The 17,140-nt window shown below is 40.4% G+C and overlaps 1 protein-coding gene across 1 annotated transcript in view; it reads left to right on the forward strand.

Moving 5' to 3' along the window:
* LOC306739529 (glypican-5-like) overlaps nt 1–17,140 on the forward strand; it is a gene marked incomplete at both ends in the record, with an annotated part of 53,442 nt that overhangs the window by 4,908 nt on the left and 31,394 nt on the right. The window contains 6 exons of the mRNA XM_079221550.1: nt 1,955–2,502; nt 3,884–4,066; nt 5,516–5,694; nt 5,891–5,950; nt 6,648–6,770; nt 16,958–17,078. Coding sequence (XP_079077676.1) covers nt 1,955–2,502; nt 3,884–4,066; nt 5,516–5,694; nt 5,891–5,950; nt 6,648–6,770; nt 16,958–17,078 — 1,214 coding nt within the window. The remainder of the gene's footprint in view (nt 1–1,954; nt 2,503–3,883; nt 4,067–5,515; nt 5,695–5,890; nt 5,951–6,647; nt 6,771–16,957; nt 17,079–17,140) is intronic.

The following is a 17,140-nucleotide window of genomic DNA, read 5'->3' on the forward strand; positions in this document are numbered from 1 at the left end:
GTGTGTGTGTGTGTGTGTGTGTGTGTGTGTGTGTGTGTGTGTGTGTGTGTGTGAATATGTGTCTGCATGCTTGCGTGTGTTTCTCTTGGCACTGTAAGTCCCTCGTGCCCTCTTCACCATGTTGCAGCTGTCATCCAATCACAGAGGGTAAAGAGCTAATCACATGACCCCAGAATAGACTTTGCTGTGTCACTCGATGCCGTCTGTATTCATGTTGCTATTGCCAGAACATGGGTATGCAAACACATAAAAGTGAGACATTCTCACTCAGTAGTTCTCGACCGGCTCATCTCTCGACAACAATCAATGTCTCTTGATTTAATTTAATCTGTGTAGGTGGAAATTCGTTTGAATGTACCACACTCAAACAAATACCATGCTGCCATTGGAGAGCAATGTCTGTTATTTAGTAAATGTATGAGTTACAGTATTTAATAAATTCCCTAATACATTGCAGTCACTTGGAGAGCCAAGTTGTAAAGACATAAACACAGCTACACCACACATGCACATGGCTGACTGAATGACTCAGTGAAAGTCACGGATACCTTACTCTCTCTCTCTCTCTCTTACTCTGTGTGTGTGTGTGTGTGTGTGTGTGTGTGTGTGTGTGTGTGTGTGTGTGTGTGTGTGTGTGTGTCAGGATGCCATCAGATTGACATCACCCTTTTTACTTGGAATGTTTCAAACATAGACAGACATACTGTCACACACCACGGGCATGGAGCCGTTGTTAAGAGCGCTGCCCACTTTATTAAACACAGTAGATCCTGAGATTGGGCCTCTCATTATCACCCGACTATAGATAACAGGGCAGTGAAAACGAGCTCAGGGATGAATTAAGTTCTGTGCTATTTTGGCTCCCATGCTGCAGGATAAAGTCAATCCAAGGTTAGTGAGACACAGTTTGACAGGGAAAACTATGCACGGATATGGAAACGTGATATCTAGCATGTGGAAATGAAATGTATCTACGTCAGTTATGCCTCATTGGAAATTGAAACAATGTCATATAGAGTCACTGTCTTTACTTTACATAACAACACTGTACATGTTTGCTTCATATATGATGATGTGTGTAACATATGACAACCTCTTTCTGCTATAGAAGCATATGTTTGTATACATTACATATTAGAAAAGCGTTCGCTCAAAGATTTGAAAACTTATATTACAAAAATGTTTTGGTTGCTGTGTTTTTTTTCTAGTTTTAAACAATATACTAATGGCACTTTCTTTGTTTATTTGGTGTATTTATTCATTATAGTGCCCAAAGCAAATTGCATCAGAGGACTATTAGTATCAGAAGCTGTTTAACTGGCAGCGAGGGGTTGAAAGTTTGAATCATCAAACCATCTTTATACTTTTGTGTTCTTTCGCTTTCTAATTGTCAAAAACGTAACCAACTCAAACGAAGAGATTATTGAACAGTAGCTGTTACATGAGACAGCTGTTGCTGCATTTGGTAACTTTTATGAACATTTCACTTCAACCACAAAGGGTGACAATAAATTGTCTCACTTTGGTAACAGTTAATAAGTATGCTAATATTCCCATTACCGTTGAAGCCTGGTTACAAGCCGCTACTACCTTCGGTGGTTGTCCCCGCTGTAGCAAGCTAGCGCTGCTGCTAGCTGCACGCTGCTGCTAGCTCCACGCTGCTGCTACTGCTCGCGTTAACTCTGCCCGAGTCGGCTGGTCCCGCTACCTTCGGTGGTTGTCGGGGAACTAGCGATAGCTAGCAGAAGTTAGCGGGGAACTAGCAGCAGCGCTAGCTGGCTACAGCAGGGAACTAGCGGGGACACCCACCGAATGTAGTAGCGGCTTGTAACCCGACTTTTACGGTAGTTACGTTCTTGACTAATTATCCTGAATGTTTTTCACTAGTGTATATGGTACAATATAATGTATCTTGGTCTCACTCCCTTTCTGTCTGTCTTCTCTCTTGTTCCAGAGACCCTTGAGTCGCTGGTGTCCTTCACATCTAACCTGACCAGCACTCTGTTTGACAGCGCTTACTCTGCTCTTGCGTCAGACTGTCGCCCCCTTGTGTTTCAGCTGTTCAGCGACATCAAACGCCATGTTTCTGGACACTCTAATTCCACACTGGACAACACTGTGCGTCAGTTCTACAATGATCTTTTCCCGTTGGTCTACCGCCGCCTGCTCAACCCTGGTATCGGCCACATGTCACCAAAGTCCTTTTCCTCCCCCTCCACCAATCACGACGACTGCCTGCGGATGACGCGGCAGGATGTCAGCCCCTTCGGGCCCCATCCTCGCCTCCTGGTCAGCAGCTTGTCCCGTGCGCTTGGGGCGGGCCGAGCATTGAGCCGACTGCTGAGACTGGCTGGAGAGGTTGTGAATGCGACCGAGAAGGCCACGTTATCCAGAGAGTGTGGGCGAGGCCTCGTGAGGATGCAGTACTGCTCCCACTGCAGAGGGATGACGATGATACGGCCCTGTACGGGACTGTGTGTCAACATTATGAGAGGATGTCTGGTAAGTGTTTGAATGTTTGTGCTTTTACTGTTTGTATGTGTATGTCTAGATGAATCATGTCTGTGCATTAAGTATGGGGCTAGTGGGAGGAGACAATTAGCTTAGCTTAGCATAAAGACTTGCGGTAGGAGGAAACGGTTATCCTGGCTTTGGCCAATGCTCAAAAATAAACCTGTAGCACTTCTAAATTTGACAAATGATCACATATCTATTTTATCCATATGAATAATATAAAAATGACAATGTGTGGTTTCACTAGAAATCATGTATTGTAAGAAAGAAAATAAGACTTTCCTTTAAACCTCCTGCAACTTGAAAAAAAAAAACATTTGAGATATATCATATCAGTAATGTTCTGCTTCTTTAAATAACAATATATTTAAATGTGTTGACTATTGCTACTCAAAGCCACTGAGTGATTGAAGACACTTTCTTGTTTATCCTCATGATATAACCATGAAACAAACAATAGGCCCTTTTCATAGCAGCCATTTCGACATTTCATCGCAGAGTAAACACAGCTGTAATGACAAAATTAATTATTGTCCCTTTCAATTTGATGTGTCAGCTATTGTAGTGAGCCATCAGGCACAATACCAGGCAGCACTCGTTCCATCTTTTAGAGTTAGGAGGTTAGCAAAAGCTAATCTAATGTTATTCTTTTCATGTCATGTGTTTGTAGTTGATACGGTTTTAGATTCATGGGAGGCCTCAGAGTATTTGTCTCCTTTTGCCTCGAGAGAGGCAAGTAAAACAATGTCTGAACGCTCCCATCTCTCACATTCCTGAATCACTCTTTCACAGCATTTTTTATCATCAATAAATCATGCCCACATTACGTTTTAGACAAACAACGAGAGCATTGCCAAGAGAACTGGCACTGTCTTCTGTACATCTTATTGGGCTGCTGAAATGTGCTGGACAGCTTTAACATCGCACACAATAGAGATAGAAGATGGCACAGTTCATACCTCATGAGAGTTTCTTGGAAAAGAAAGTGCGGTGGTAAATCAACTCCCTTTATGTTCATCCTCTTCAGTAAAGGAAAGAAAAATGTGCACAGCAAAGTCAAGGAAAAGGCACAGGGACAAGTAGCAACAGACAACTTGATTTATGGAAAATGTTATCTTGACTTTACTCACTACCTTTTGAGAAAGAAACTGGAAGTTGTGATCTCAATCATCGAAGCATGATACAGGGAGCCCACCGACGCCAATTTGCCATCTTTTAAGACGTATTTAAGATTTCACTTTACACATGTTGTTGTTCTCTTTCTCCTCTTCTTCTTTTCACATGTGTCACCTCTGCACCCCCCTTGCTCCTCATCCTCTCTTCACTGTTGCCATGTCTCCCTTTTTCCTGTCCATCCTTTCTCTCCTAGGTGGGTGTATCCGAGCTTGGCGCCCCCTGGGGAAGTTTGGTGGTGTTGCTCCAACGGTTAGCTGCTACATTAGCAACCAGCAGCAACCACAACAGCATGGAGTTAGCTCTGTTAGCAGTCCGCAATCATGTAAATGATGCTATACTGCACGCTCAGCTGCACGGGCCACGCATTACAGCCACAGTAAGTTATATTTTAAATTGTTACATGAAATACATTTGAGATTCTGGGTATTGATGCAAGTCTATTGAAAAATGTTTCAATACCAAAGTAATTATGCCCCTGTAAAATACTATCCCTTAAAAGGGATCAGCAACAGATTTCTAAACCATCCCTGCTCATATGTCCCAATAATAAAGTCATTTGAATTTTGGACACAGAGTGAGGAAGGCCGTGGCTTTTCTTTCTGCTTGGCAGTTGGGTCTCCTCACAAAGGCCTTGTACCTAGATGGGCTAAAAACAGCCTCATTCTTCAGAGAATCTGGGGTTCCCCTCAGACTGTGTGTGTGTGTGTGTGTGTGTGTGTGTGTGTGTGTGTGTGTGTGTGTGTGTGTGTGTGTGTGTGTGTGTGTGGTGTGTGTGTGTATGTGTGTGTGTATGAGTGTGAATACAGATCCAGTGCCAGACAAAGGCTGTGGTTGGCGGGACAACCAATACCCAGAATGCAGCTTGGTTCTGAGTGATGAGAAAGTTTCTGTGGCTAATCTCTGGACAAACAGACGACACACAAACACATGCATGCATGCACACACTGTTGGAGGAGGAAATAGAGTCGCCATCCAACTTTGAGAGAACATTGTGGACTTAGTAGAGTAGATTCCTGAGAGGTAAACAAACATACACAAGCATAATCACACTGCTAATTGTGGCTAACACAAAAATACCACTTAATTGAATATTTGATCAAGCTTCTTATTCATTAGACACATCACTAAAGACTATCCCCTAGCCCTTTAACGGTGTGTTTGTGCAGCATTCAAAGTTAAATGATGATTGCAAAATGAATTTTAAGACGGCAGTCATTTCATTACTGACGTTTAAAATGCATCTTGTGTTGTGCTCCACTATATTGGATTTAGAGGTAACATTTAGACCTGATTTTGACCAAATTAGTATTTCCCAATTCTTCGTATATATATATATATATATATATATATATATATATATATATATATATATATATATATATATATATATATACATACATACATCAAGTGAGTCAATAACCAATTAACTACCAGCTATGAAAGGCAGACTGCACAATACCTGAGTCATGTGTAAAACCCTAAAACCATATTGTGCAACTGTTAGTGAAATCTACTTAGAAAGCAAGCAGAGAAGCCAAAGTGACTAAGATAGATAGTTCAAGCGTCCAGTGGAAATGCCAACTTGACTGAACCTCATGAACCAAGACTGCACATCAATAATGCTGCTATGTCTTGTATTAAAAGTGTGTAACAATATACACTTGTATTTAATTAATAGTGTTGAATAAGGAACATTTAAAGAACACATTTATGACATGATGGTGTTGAGAGGAGGTATTTGAGCTCATCTGATCACTTAGCATGCCTCTGTAAAGCTGCCACAACACGACCCCCCCCCCCCCAAAAAAAACTGTCTCCTCCTCAGGTAGAGAAGGTGTGTGGACCCCAGGCAGCTGGTCCCATGATGCAGAGTGCAAATCCTGCTTCCTCGCATATTACATCTGTCAGCCCTTTTCCATCAGTAACCTCAGAGAGGTCAAACGTGACATCGCCTCCCTCAGTGGGTCCTGCTGCTCATCAGCGCCCACAACCGCAATCCCGGAGGTGAGTGACACACACCTGATGAAATGTTTGAGTTCTGGTCAGAGGTTAGAATATCGAGGGCACATATTAATTCAGCCAGAGAAGGTGAATTACATGTGGAAAGAGACAGAGTGGAGGTTCTTTATTACAGTTGACCGGCAGAAGCAAATAAATAAAAATATATTTTTGTTCTGTGCTTGTTTGTGTATCCCACCAGGTCATTCCTTCTTAAAGGCACCAGAGGAGACAAGAGTCGCAGCTTGAAAAAACTGTCTCGGTAAATTCAACTGCATCAGTTTGCACTTTGAAGTATTATCAAAGAAGTATTTGTCCATAATCGCGAAGGAAAATTGCATCTTAAGGTGATAATATGTAATTTTTCTTTGCGATTATGGATGGTTAATGTCTTCATTCAATAGCCCTTAAAGAAGTGCCAGTGTCGATAGAAATCTTGTCAGGAAACATTAGAGGTTTTACTAAGACTCAGAGTAAGACTAACATTTGCACTTTTACAAGTATTTAAAACCTCTGTTAGAATGATTCAGTGCAAACATTATACCAATAAAGTACAACATAGCTGTTGTCAGTGAACTTTTAATTATCTGTATTGTACACTTTCTTCAGTATCTTAAGTGGCATTTGAATACTACATCTTCATAATGTTTTGGGTCATTCCTCCTTATGAATATAGCCGTATAAGGTGGGACTTTGAGCTTAAATAAAACCTGAGATCAGCCAACTCATTAAATGAAATTCTCCATATCGGATTTTCATTATGCAGTCAGTGAAAAAGGGCTTGTTTCCATTCTACATGCTTTCAGTAATTTCAAAGAGTCTATCGGAAAGGATTTGCGAGAGAATTGAACATGACATGTCTAAATGGAACAAATAACAACATATGGTACATTGGTCTTACTATTACTAACAACCAACAACCACGGCATGCTTCACAAATGCCTCTTTCTCTCTTTCAGGGAGTTTGAGGGCTCTATCCAGCGGTACCAGTGGTTTTTTTCAGAGCTGCCCGAGATGCTTTGTGAAAGTGAGATGGAGGTTGAGCAGCACACATGCTGGAGTGGCCAAGACGTCGTAGAGAGGTGTGTGTGTGTGTGTGTGTGTGTGTGTGTGTGTGTGTGTGTTGTATTTATTTCCCTGGAAGAACCTCCCAAAGACCAATCATATAGAGCAGATGCTCTGGCACACTATGTGGTCCTGGGTGATTTAATCAAGTTAAACACCAATTTATTGCATTTAATGTCCATATAATTCCACATTGACTGAGAGATGAAAATGCAGCGGTTTTGGAGAGAATGGGATATTTTGTTGTTGCATTTTAGATTCAGCATGCTTGAATGCAAAGCTAAAGCAACAAAAGGATAAGTCAAGGAAATACATGCAGAGAAAGAGAAAGTTTTGACGTTACAAATACTGGCTATGGACTTTGGCCAGGTTCAGTCTTGGACTAAAATTCCAGGCCTGTGCAATAGTCAAAGAGGCCATGTTAAATCCAAGTTGGCGCATAGTTAATTTGTCCATCAATGATTGGACTGATGCTACGGCATTCAACATGGCTCTCTGGACTGCCACCACGTGCCCAGAAGCTTCGGTGTATTCCAGCAATATAGATGTACAGTAGGGTATATTTGTCCTAGTGTGCTGTAGTGTCCAGTCACAATCCAGTGTTAAGTGATAACCCAGTGGGTGTGTGAGACAGATGTTAAGTGCTTCCTTGGATTAAACTGCCCTTCACTGGTGTTTGTTACTTAGGTAAGCCTGATATCAAAGTTAAATCTCCTGAGTTGTTGTTGAGAAGCTCACCTTCCTTTTGTAAAGTTAGTGTTTTCTGCATATATTTGAATATATGAGCATTACATACCAGTAATACTTTCTTCACTCAGCTAGTCATTAATGACTGTGTTCTTTGTAACAATTATATTATAAGGGGACAAAAGTGGAGCATATGAGAGTATGTTTGTGTCTCCTTAAAGTATCCCGGGTGGGCGGGTTGACAGGGTTGTGAAGGTTAGAGAGTTCGTTTCCAGAGTCTTTCTCATGGTGATTACATTGGCAGCTTAAACTGGTAACAAGGCAAGGCAAGGCAAGTTTATTTGTATAGCACATTTCAACAACAAGGCAATTCAAAGTGCTTCACATAAAACCATTAAAAGCATCAACACATAATGCAGAGAAAACAGAATTTAAAACAGTTAAGAAAACATTAAAACAGTCAAAAAGCTAAATATAAAATACAAATTGAATACAAGTTGCAGTGCCGTTTAAGAAATAAAATGCAGTAGTGAGATGCAGCAATTGAATCTGGATCAATTAAAGGCAACAGCAAACGGAAAAGTCTTCAATCTGGATTTAAAGGAGCCGAGGGTCTCAGCAGACCTGCATCTTTCAGGGACCTTGTTCCAGATATGTGGAGCAGAAAAGCTGAACGCTGCTTCTCCATGTTTAGTTCTGACTCTTAGAGCAGAAAGTAGACCCGTCCCAGACGACCTGAGTGGCCGGGATGGTTCATAAGGTAGCAGCAGATCACAAACATACTTAGGCCCTAAACCATATAGTGCTTTATAAACCAGCAGCAGGATTTTAAAGTCAATTCTTTGTTTGACAGGAAGCCAGTGCAAAGACCTCAGAACTGGAGTGATGTGATCCACTTTCCTGGTCTTAGTTATGGATTCAGACCTCAACCTGAACAGTCGTATCAAGACAATTACGAAATCAGCCTACTATTACCTGAAGAATATATATCAAGGGTTAGAGGACTTATGTCTCAACAGGATTTGGAGAAACTTGTCCATGCATTTATCTTCAGTAGACTTGACTACTGTAACGGTGTGTTCACATGCCTCTTTAAAACGTCAATCAGAAAGCTGCAGCTGATTTAGAACGCTGCAGCTCGTGTCCTCACTACACCTAGATTTCTTGCTTGGTTTGAGGTTTTTAACATCAGTGATTAAAGCTGAGCGCTCACTTTCAATCGTTTGTCCTTGGGACCAAAAACAATTGTTTTATCTTTATTTAATTGAAGAAAATTCTGGCACATCCAGTTATTGATTTCTTCAATGCATTAAGCCAGCCCTTGTATGGGACTATAGTCTCCTGGTGATATAGTTATGTAGATTTGTGTATCATCTGCATAATTATGATAACACACTTTGTTGTTTTTCATAATCTGAGCCAGTGGAAGCATGTAGATGTTGAACAGAAGAGGCCTCAGTATTAATCCTTGGGGAACACCACATGTCATCCTAGTCAGCTCTGATGTGTAATTGCCTACCGACACAAAGTATTGTCGGTCCTTCAAGTAGGATTCAAACCAGTGAAGTGCTGCGCCAGAGAGTCCTACCAAGACTTTCAGTCTGTCTAGTAGTATGTCATGATCGACCGTGTCGAATGCAGCACTGAGATCCAATAATACTAAGACTGAAGTTCTGCCACTGTCTGTGTTTAAGTGGATGTCGTTGAAAACCTTAACAAGAGCAGTTTCAGTACTGTGGTGCTGACGAAAGCCGGACTGGAAGACATCAAAACAGTTATTTTCGGCCAAGAAGTTGTTCAGCTGTTGAAAAACCACTTTTTCCATTTTTTAACTTAAAAATGGGAAGTATGATATTGGCCTATAGTTTTTCATTATTTCAGGGTCTAAACTAGCCCTCTTTAGGAGTGGTTTAATGACTGCAGTTTGCAGACAAGTGTGCACACATACACACACCAAGACACATACACGCACCAACACACACACACACACACACACACACACACACACACACACACACACACACACACACACACACACACACGGGTGTGCACACAAATGCACTTCAAAACACACAGACACGTACCAACTCACACACATACCAACATGCACCCTGCAATACACACAGAATATGAGCTCATCTGACATCTCACTGCACAGAGCCCTTTCTCAACACACACACACACACACACACACACACACACACACACACACACACACACACACACACACACACACACACACACACACCATCAGTTGCTGTGATGGAGAAGGTTTCAATTAATGGTCTATCAACCATATGAAACAGGCCATGAAGTCTTGCAAGAACATCTCACACACACACACAAACACACACACACACGCACGCACACACACACACACACACACACACACACACACACACACACACACACACACACACACACACACACACACTTTGCTATGTCACCAATGCTTCAGTGAAGGCCAGTAAACCTTGTATTTAATGGCTCAGCCATTTCTTTGCCTCTGATGGTATTTTGAGAGAAATGGAGCAGTACTCCCTCTAAATGTATGTTTTAGAAGAGGAGGAAAAATATTTCTCATCACGGTAATATTAAAAAACACATTTTGACATACATTTACGTATATCATTTTACGTTTAAGAGATGCTGTATAAGCCCTCAATCTCACAACACTTCTAATTTAATAGATAATTGAATAAACATCTCATAGTGTGACTGATGTGACGCCAACACATAACTGTATTGGAGTTCGGAAGAACCAGTTAATCATATTTAGGCAGAACCCAGGGGCTCAGAAGCAATACTATTGAGAATAATGAGGTGTGATTGTGCATTACAATGTTAAGGACCTGATATTGTCAAGTGAAAATATGTATTAAACCAGGGATTGTTTTTTGCAATGAAGAAAATATGTAGTTTAGCAACAAAGTGGCCTGACGTGCAAGAGCAGTTTGTGTAATGTGTTTGAAGGAGGAGGTCAGTTGTTTTGAGTCTGTGAGCGTTTGACATCTGTTAAGTCCTGGATGCATTTTAAGAAGTGGAAAGTTGTGAAACCTTCCACGTATTACTCGTCTCTTTTCACAAATGTTTTTGTTGCTGTTTTATGAAGAGGAACAGAAGAGATGTGACACTCCTCTGTGTTGGAGTTCAGCCAGTCTTTGCCTCTCTGCCCTCTTTACATCTTCTTCTCTCTTGCATCTATCCATCCACCCGTTCATTCATTAATTCAGCCATCCATTCATCTCTCCTTCCTTCTATTCAGACCTCCATTCATCTCCTCCGCCCTCTGACCCACTTCACTTACAAATGTCTGTGCTGGTGAGAGTCTATGTATATTTGTGAGGGGAAAAAAGATAGGCAAAACACACAGAATGTTGAGAGTCTGAGAGTGCTTGATGTGCTAGCATGACGATGACGATGGTCTGGCCCCTGTCGAGGGGACGAAGAGTCCAGCATTACCTCCCCGTTCCAAAAGGCAAGCCTCGCCACAATAGAACTGTCATAGAAACGGTTATTCCTACGGGTATCTTAAATAGCATCTTGCATGAATGTTTATCATTACAATGCACTTGTGCAAAAATCAATAAAAAAATAAGGTGAAAGGAGATAGAAGAACATACCTCTATCAATGAATTTACTACAATATGTTTGCAATATTAAAAAACGTTAAGTCAAAGTCTCAGAATACTACTCTTCCAGTAAGTAACCTGGAATAACTTTAATACATTTGGAGACCAGTGAGTGAACACTGCTATCAGCTGCCAACCCAAACTGAAAGCTCTAGACTGTTTATAATATAAACCCAAGGCGATGGCAGGACCCAAGAGGCAGCAGATTGTTGTCCAGCCGCTCTTGGCCAGTCCACCATATCCACTCACAGATGAGACATTCAAGTACACGCAGAGCAGAGTGAGAGGACAGTGGGTCCATATGCACATTCAGGTAATATTGTTTTTAGAATAACCATTTACATTACACCATGTGAAAAGCACAATGCTTTTGTCAACTAAACTGTATATAGAAATAATGTCATGATGCAAAGGCAATGCATGAGCTCATATACAACACTCATCCAGGAAGCACATTATCCACACATCACCATCTTCACTATTGTGTTTATTTTTCAATCACAATAGACTCAACAGTTCTCAAAATAATGTCTTGATGTATCTGTTCTACATAATATAAAAAGACATTTTGATCATATAGTGACATTTAAAGTGACAGCGTCGCTTCATATCCATCCTTCCCCTCTTACCGTCAAAAGCCACCATCTGTAGCCCATTTACAGCAGTCATCTCTTCTTCTATGATTGTTTTGAATGTAAATCAAGCAAGTGGTACAAATGAAATTCAGAGTGTGTGATGTGCAGTTGATTATGTCTCTGAACTCTTGATTGACTGGTCTATGAACAAGATAGTTCAAGTTTGACACTATTGTTTTGGTATTGGGTTACTGTGCTGGTATATTCAAAACAGTTCCAGTTAAACATTAACATTATATGCATTCTGCAGCTGTTTAAACTGACACAACAGTTATTGTTGTCCAGTTACAGCTGTAATAGCTGATTTTATCCAGAAGAGGGAAGTATCTAATCATCATCCTAAGCAACAAGAGAATTAACTCTGCTTCCACCTCTGAAGATCTGCCACACCCGATGTACTAATCTATTTTGTGTATTTTTTTATACGTTAAAAATCTGTTTTTCATCAGCCATTGATGCTTTACAGAATCAGGGAAATGCTGTTAAAAACCGGGGAAGCAATTTTTCCAAACCTATCCGAACCACAGCATATCGCTTTCATGTCAGTTATAAGGTGTGTGTGTGTGTGTGTGTGTGTGTGTGTGTGTGTGTGTGTGTGTGTGTGTGTGTGTGTGTGTGTGTGTGTGTGTGTGTGTGTGTGTGTGTAAATGACTCCACAGGAATGCAGCTGGATTTACAATTGAGGTTGTTGCTCTTATAATTACACTCCTCCTTCAGATTAGAACGCTCTCTCAGGTGATCTCATTTTCACTGTCTTTAAACGAGTGTGGGTTTCCGTGCATGCCAGTGGCTTTAAACGTTACCGTTAACAACCCTGCAGTTACCGAGGGCAACAACAGAGCAGCTTTGTCATTATGGCGCCCTGGTGATTTATGTCCGTCGTTCTCCAGATCTTATTAAGTGTCACTCTCTGTGTCGTCTGCAGCACACTTTGCTGCAATATTATCATCTCATCAAACAGACAGAGAATCCAGACAGTCTCCAATCGGGCCAATAGCTCGTTCACAGCACCGATGGTTCCCAATACGTTCAGCAGGACAGCAGTTATTGGACGTGAGAAGATGCCGTTGATATCTTCTTTTCCACTTGAATACAAAGCACAGTCCACAAGATGTGAATCATTACTGAAACAGACAAAGAAGTTTTGCTGAATGGTAATTACAGATAATTGATCATACATTCTTTTCTGTAGCTTCACTAACCTTTGCACAGAATACAGATTTATTTTAAACAGCCATGACTCATTTCTTTGAAGTCAAAAGATGTGATGTCTAGGTCCAATTAACCGTTCAGCTGAATTGATTTGCTCATTCTGATGGAACTCAATTCATTTTAATCGAACTTAACAATACTGAAAGGCAGTCGAGTCAAAACAAATAGTCACTTCTTCACCTCAAGCCTCAGTAAAGTTGAGGGCTGTTGATTAGGTGAGAATGATGTCTGTTCAGTTTTCAAACAGATGTTTAGTTGCTGCTGGCAGAGAGCTTTAAGACATACAGCCAACTCTGGATCTCTGTTCCTTATTTAGCTTTACACTGCAATGCTGTGTACTAGACAGCTGATGGGGGACATGAATGCTTTCTTCTTCCTTCTATTGCACCAATCATTGCAAAGCATAGCCCATTCATAATGTATCTTTCCATTACATCATGCATAGTCCTAGTCATGGAAATTAGCTAATGTGCGGTAGATATTGCAATGACCCGAATACATATTGTTGTCCTGTCTGTCACTTATCCTGGAATTGATTATCAATACCAGCTATAGACATTTCTCCTGGAGCACTTTACGTCAATTCTAGCCTCCCCCCACATGTTATCGCTGTATGTGTGTGTGTGCGTGTGTCATCATAGCCCAATGGGGTCCTGGAGACATCTAATTAGGGTTGGAAATGTCATTGTTTGATTATTAAATACATCTTCATGCAGTCATTATTTTACTGCGATCTGCTGATTCTGTTTAAACAGCTACTGCTTTTGTTACCAAAAATGTTCTGTTTGTTTGTTTTGTTTGCTTTGCCTTTCCATTTTTCTTTTGTTCTGTTTGTCTCTGTCTCTTGTCCCCAGTGTAAAGCATCTTTGAGTATCTTGAAAAGCGCTATATAAGTTTGAATTATTATTATTATTACTGTGCAGAGACATTACAAATCCTCTTTAACTGCAAGATGCAAATAACCCATCGAGGTACTTGATGCATTTTGTATTATTATTGCACTATTTACTGTACTTATTATCTAAAGACATCTCTCCACTGATTTTTTGGGGATTTGTTTTGAGTAGGTACAAAACAAAATTAAAACCTATCACAATGAGAAATGTACATTTGAATTTCAGACATTAAACTTGTGTAAGTTTCAATAAGTGTGTGTATACACAAAAACAATGTCCCTGAGTTGTAGATAAAGTATTGTTAAAGATGTTTTCCCCTCGGTTCCTTATTATGGGGAAGTAATCTGTAGACATGCTCTTGCCTCCACCTTTAGGTCCTTAGACCACATTTACCATTAGGCTCGAGAATGAATTACTGGAGATAATTACGATACCCGCCACAGCATTTCTTTTGGTGCACTTTAAAAGACAATTAAAGGCTAGATCTATGAAGAACGTTGTGCTCTTGTAAATAATGTTGTGCTCTTGTTCTAGCAGAAGTGGAATGTAACTAAGTACGTCCAGGCTACTCAAGTACTGTATCTATGTAACATTTTGAGGTACTTCTAACCTACTTTATTTGAGTATTTCCTTTTCATATTACTGTACCTTTTAATCTACTACATCTCAGAAGGAAATATTGTACTTTTAACTTCACTAGATGTATTTGACAATATTAGGCTGAGTTACTATCTAGGCTACTTTGCAGATTCAGATTCCTAATATAACATATGAACCAACTGATAAGCTATGTGGGGTAGGTGGGGTAAAGCTGTCATGGCTAGAGCTGCAAGAGAGAAGTTTCTTGACTACCGTTGCAGAGAAAATGCATTAAGGTGTAGGAATATTTTCGGTTTATAATGAAACTGTGGTGGGACAAAATAGACTTCTATGAGATCAATCTATGAGATATGTACTGTCTCCTACGATTAATGGCTTAGGCAACTAATTTAAGCTTAACCCAGACTTTCTAGATTTATTTGTTTTGTGCAGTGTGGATAACGTCCCCTGGGGCATGTTATGATTTGATTCGGCCCACACCCGACCAATTCAACCAGTCCCGTTGACACATAGTGTTTGTTTTTAAGACCAGTGATGCACACATGATAGATATAAAGGTGACAATTGTCAGAGCTCAGATTCTTTCACAGGATTTCTATCAGTGGTTTGTCGAGTGTTGCCTGTTGCACACTTCAGAATATGAAGCAAATCTCAAGTGTAATATTTTGCTAATACAGTGGATCTTCCCAATCACAAATAAAATGTAAACATATCAATACAGTAATTGTAGAATTAATAATTAAAGCACACACAGAGCTGTATAGAATTGCATACCTGACGCTGAACTCTAAATACAAACCTGTGCAGATATCTAGGTCTCTATGTCAACCATGAATCCATCTTTAAAAATATGAATACAATGTGCACACTGAATAGTAGTTCCCTCTAATATATGTACACAGTGTCACATTCACACAGACCTTCATCAATTGCTCTTTTCCTGTAGCTTTCATGTTTAATCATTTACATCACACTTTTCCTTCAGTAATCTTCTCTGCATTGTACCAGACCATAACTGTAGTAATGCATCTCATCATGAAACACAAGAGCAACGCTCTTTGTAATATTTTTTCCCCCATACCCTATCTAGATTACTGCATATGTTGAAAGTGTCAGCAGTATAATGTTTAATTTATTTGATTTAGTTCAGTCACTGTTGATTTTATTCATTATAGCTCTTTCTCAATCATTATATTTTGTTTGCCTTTCTAATGACCTGATTTTCCCATGAGGATCCGTAGTCTCTCCCTCTCTTGAATTAAACATGCAGCTCTTGATCTGTTGATGTTGTAAGCGATTGGCTGCATATTAAATGTGAACTTCCCCAAAGCTGGATTGGAAAACGACTCTCTCAGAGACAGCTCATAGGAGGTCTCTAGCTTTGTGAGACCCGTTCTATATTCTGCCAATATCGGGCTCATTGAAGCCAAAACACAAAGACTACGCTGAAGTTGCTTTGTGAGTCAGGCCTCAAGACATGAACACTTTGACTAGAGTAAGACTTTAACCAGAACATGACCCTTTTGTCAGGAAAAATCTGTGTGAGAATAAAACAACCATTTGAGAAAGTTAAGAGACTTTGTGCATCAGACTTAAGTTTCTGGTGGGATCTGATTCCAGACCAGCAGGGGTTAGCATGGCTCCAGAGGTTGGGGTCTTCACCACCTAATCATCTCTTAGTCAAGTAGTTTTTATATTTTTATATGTATGCGTCTGCTTGCGGTTTCCCATGACCCTTTTCCCCTGTTGCCATAGCCAGAGTGTGTTTGTATTTTCCAGGGTGTGGACTCAGTGGTTACTGAGTTGGTGGCTGTTTGTATTCGCTAGCAAAGCTGATTGGTAACTTGGGGACTTAGGGGAAAATATGACTCATGAGCTGTTGTTTCTGCTTATTCTCATTTTTTCTCACTTCATCTTCCGTTTGATTACACCATACAGAGGTTGATGAGAGTCCAGTAACAAAGACCAGATTCAATTGACAACCATTCAAATCCATCACTAAGATTAAAGTATAAAAAAATACTGCCGTTGACTTTGTGCTCAATTAAAGTCAAAAAGTTTGGGCAGTCAAATGTTGTTAATTTTTAAAATTACAGACACATTTTATTCTCGGAATTGAATGAATAATTTACAACCTGTTCTTAATAAAAGTCGATTAAGATTAAGATCAGTCTGCCAGAAGACAAACTCAAACTCATGTCACCATGGCTGAAGGTCTCAAGGGACTCCTCTGCTTGAATAAAGGTCTGTGTTTCTTTGTTTCCCTCGCCAGGACAAATGTTACAATATATGTGTGTCGGTGTGTGTGTGTGCGTGTGTATATGCGTGTGTGTGTGTGTGTGTGTGTGTGTGTGTGTGTGTACGCGCCCCTGCACATGAAGTGAATCACGACACCCTGACTGAACACACTAGTATAGTGGCTGTAGGGAAAGTGGGGCAGGAGAGCAACACACACACACACACACACACATACACACACACACACAGACAGAACTAGGACAGAAAGTTCTTCATGTCTCTCTCTTGTTCTGTCTTTCTGTAGTTATGCAGGTCGTGTGGTCGGCAGCAGTTTTAAAGCACAGAAGGAGAACCCGGAGTTGACTGTCCGTAATACAGATCCTGTCCTGAAGGGGGCGAAACAGAGGCTGGAGCAGCTAACACAGGTACACACACTTCAAATAAGAAACATAGGTAAGGTGAATGTTTAACAAACCATCACATTGTT

This window comes from Taurulus bubalis (genome assembly GCF_910589615.1).
Source record: "Taurulus bubalis genome assembly, chromosome: 7".
NCBI lineage: Eukaryota > Metazoa > Chordata > Actinopteri > Perciformes > Cottidae > Taurulus > Taurulus bubalis.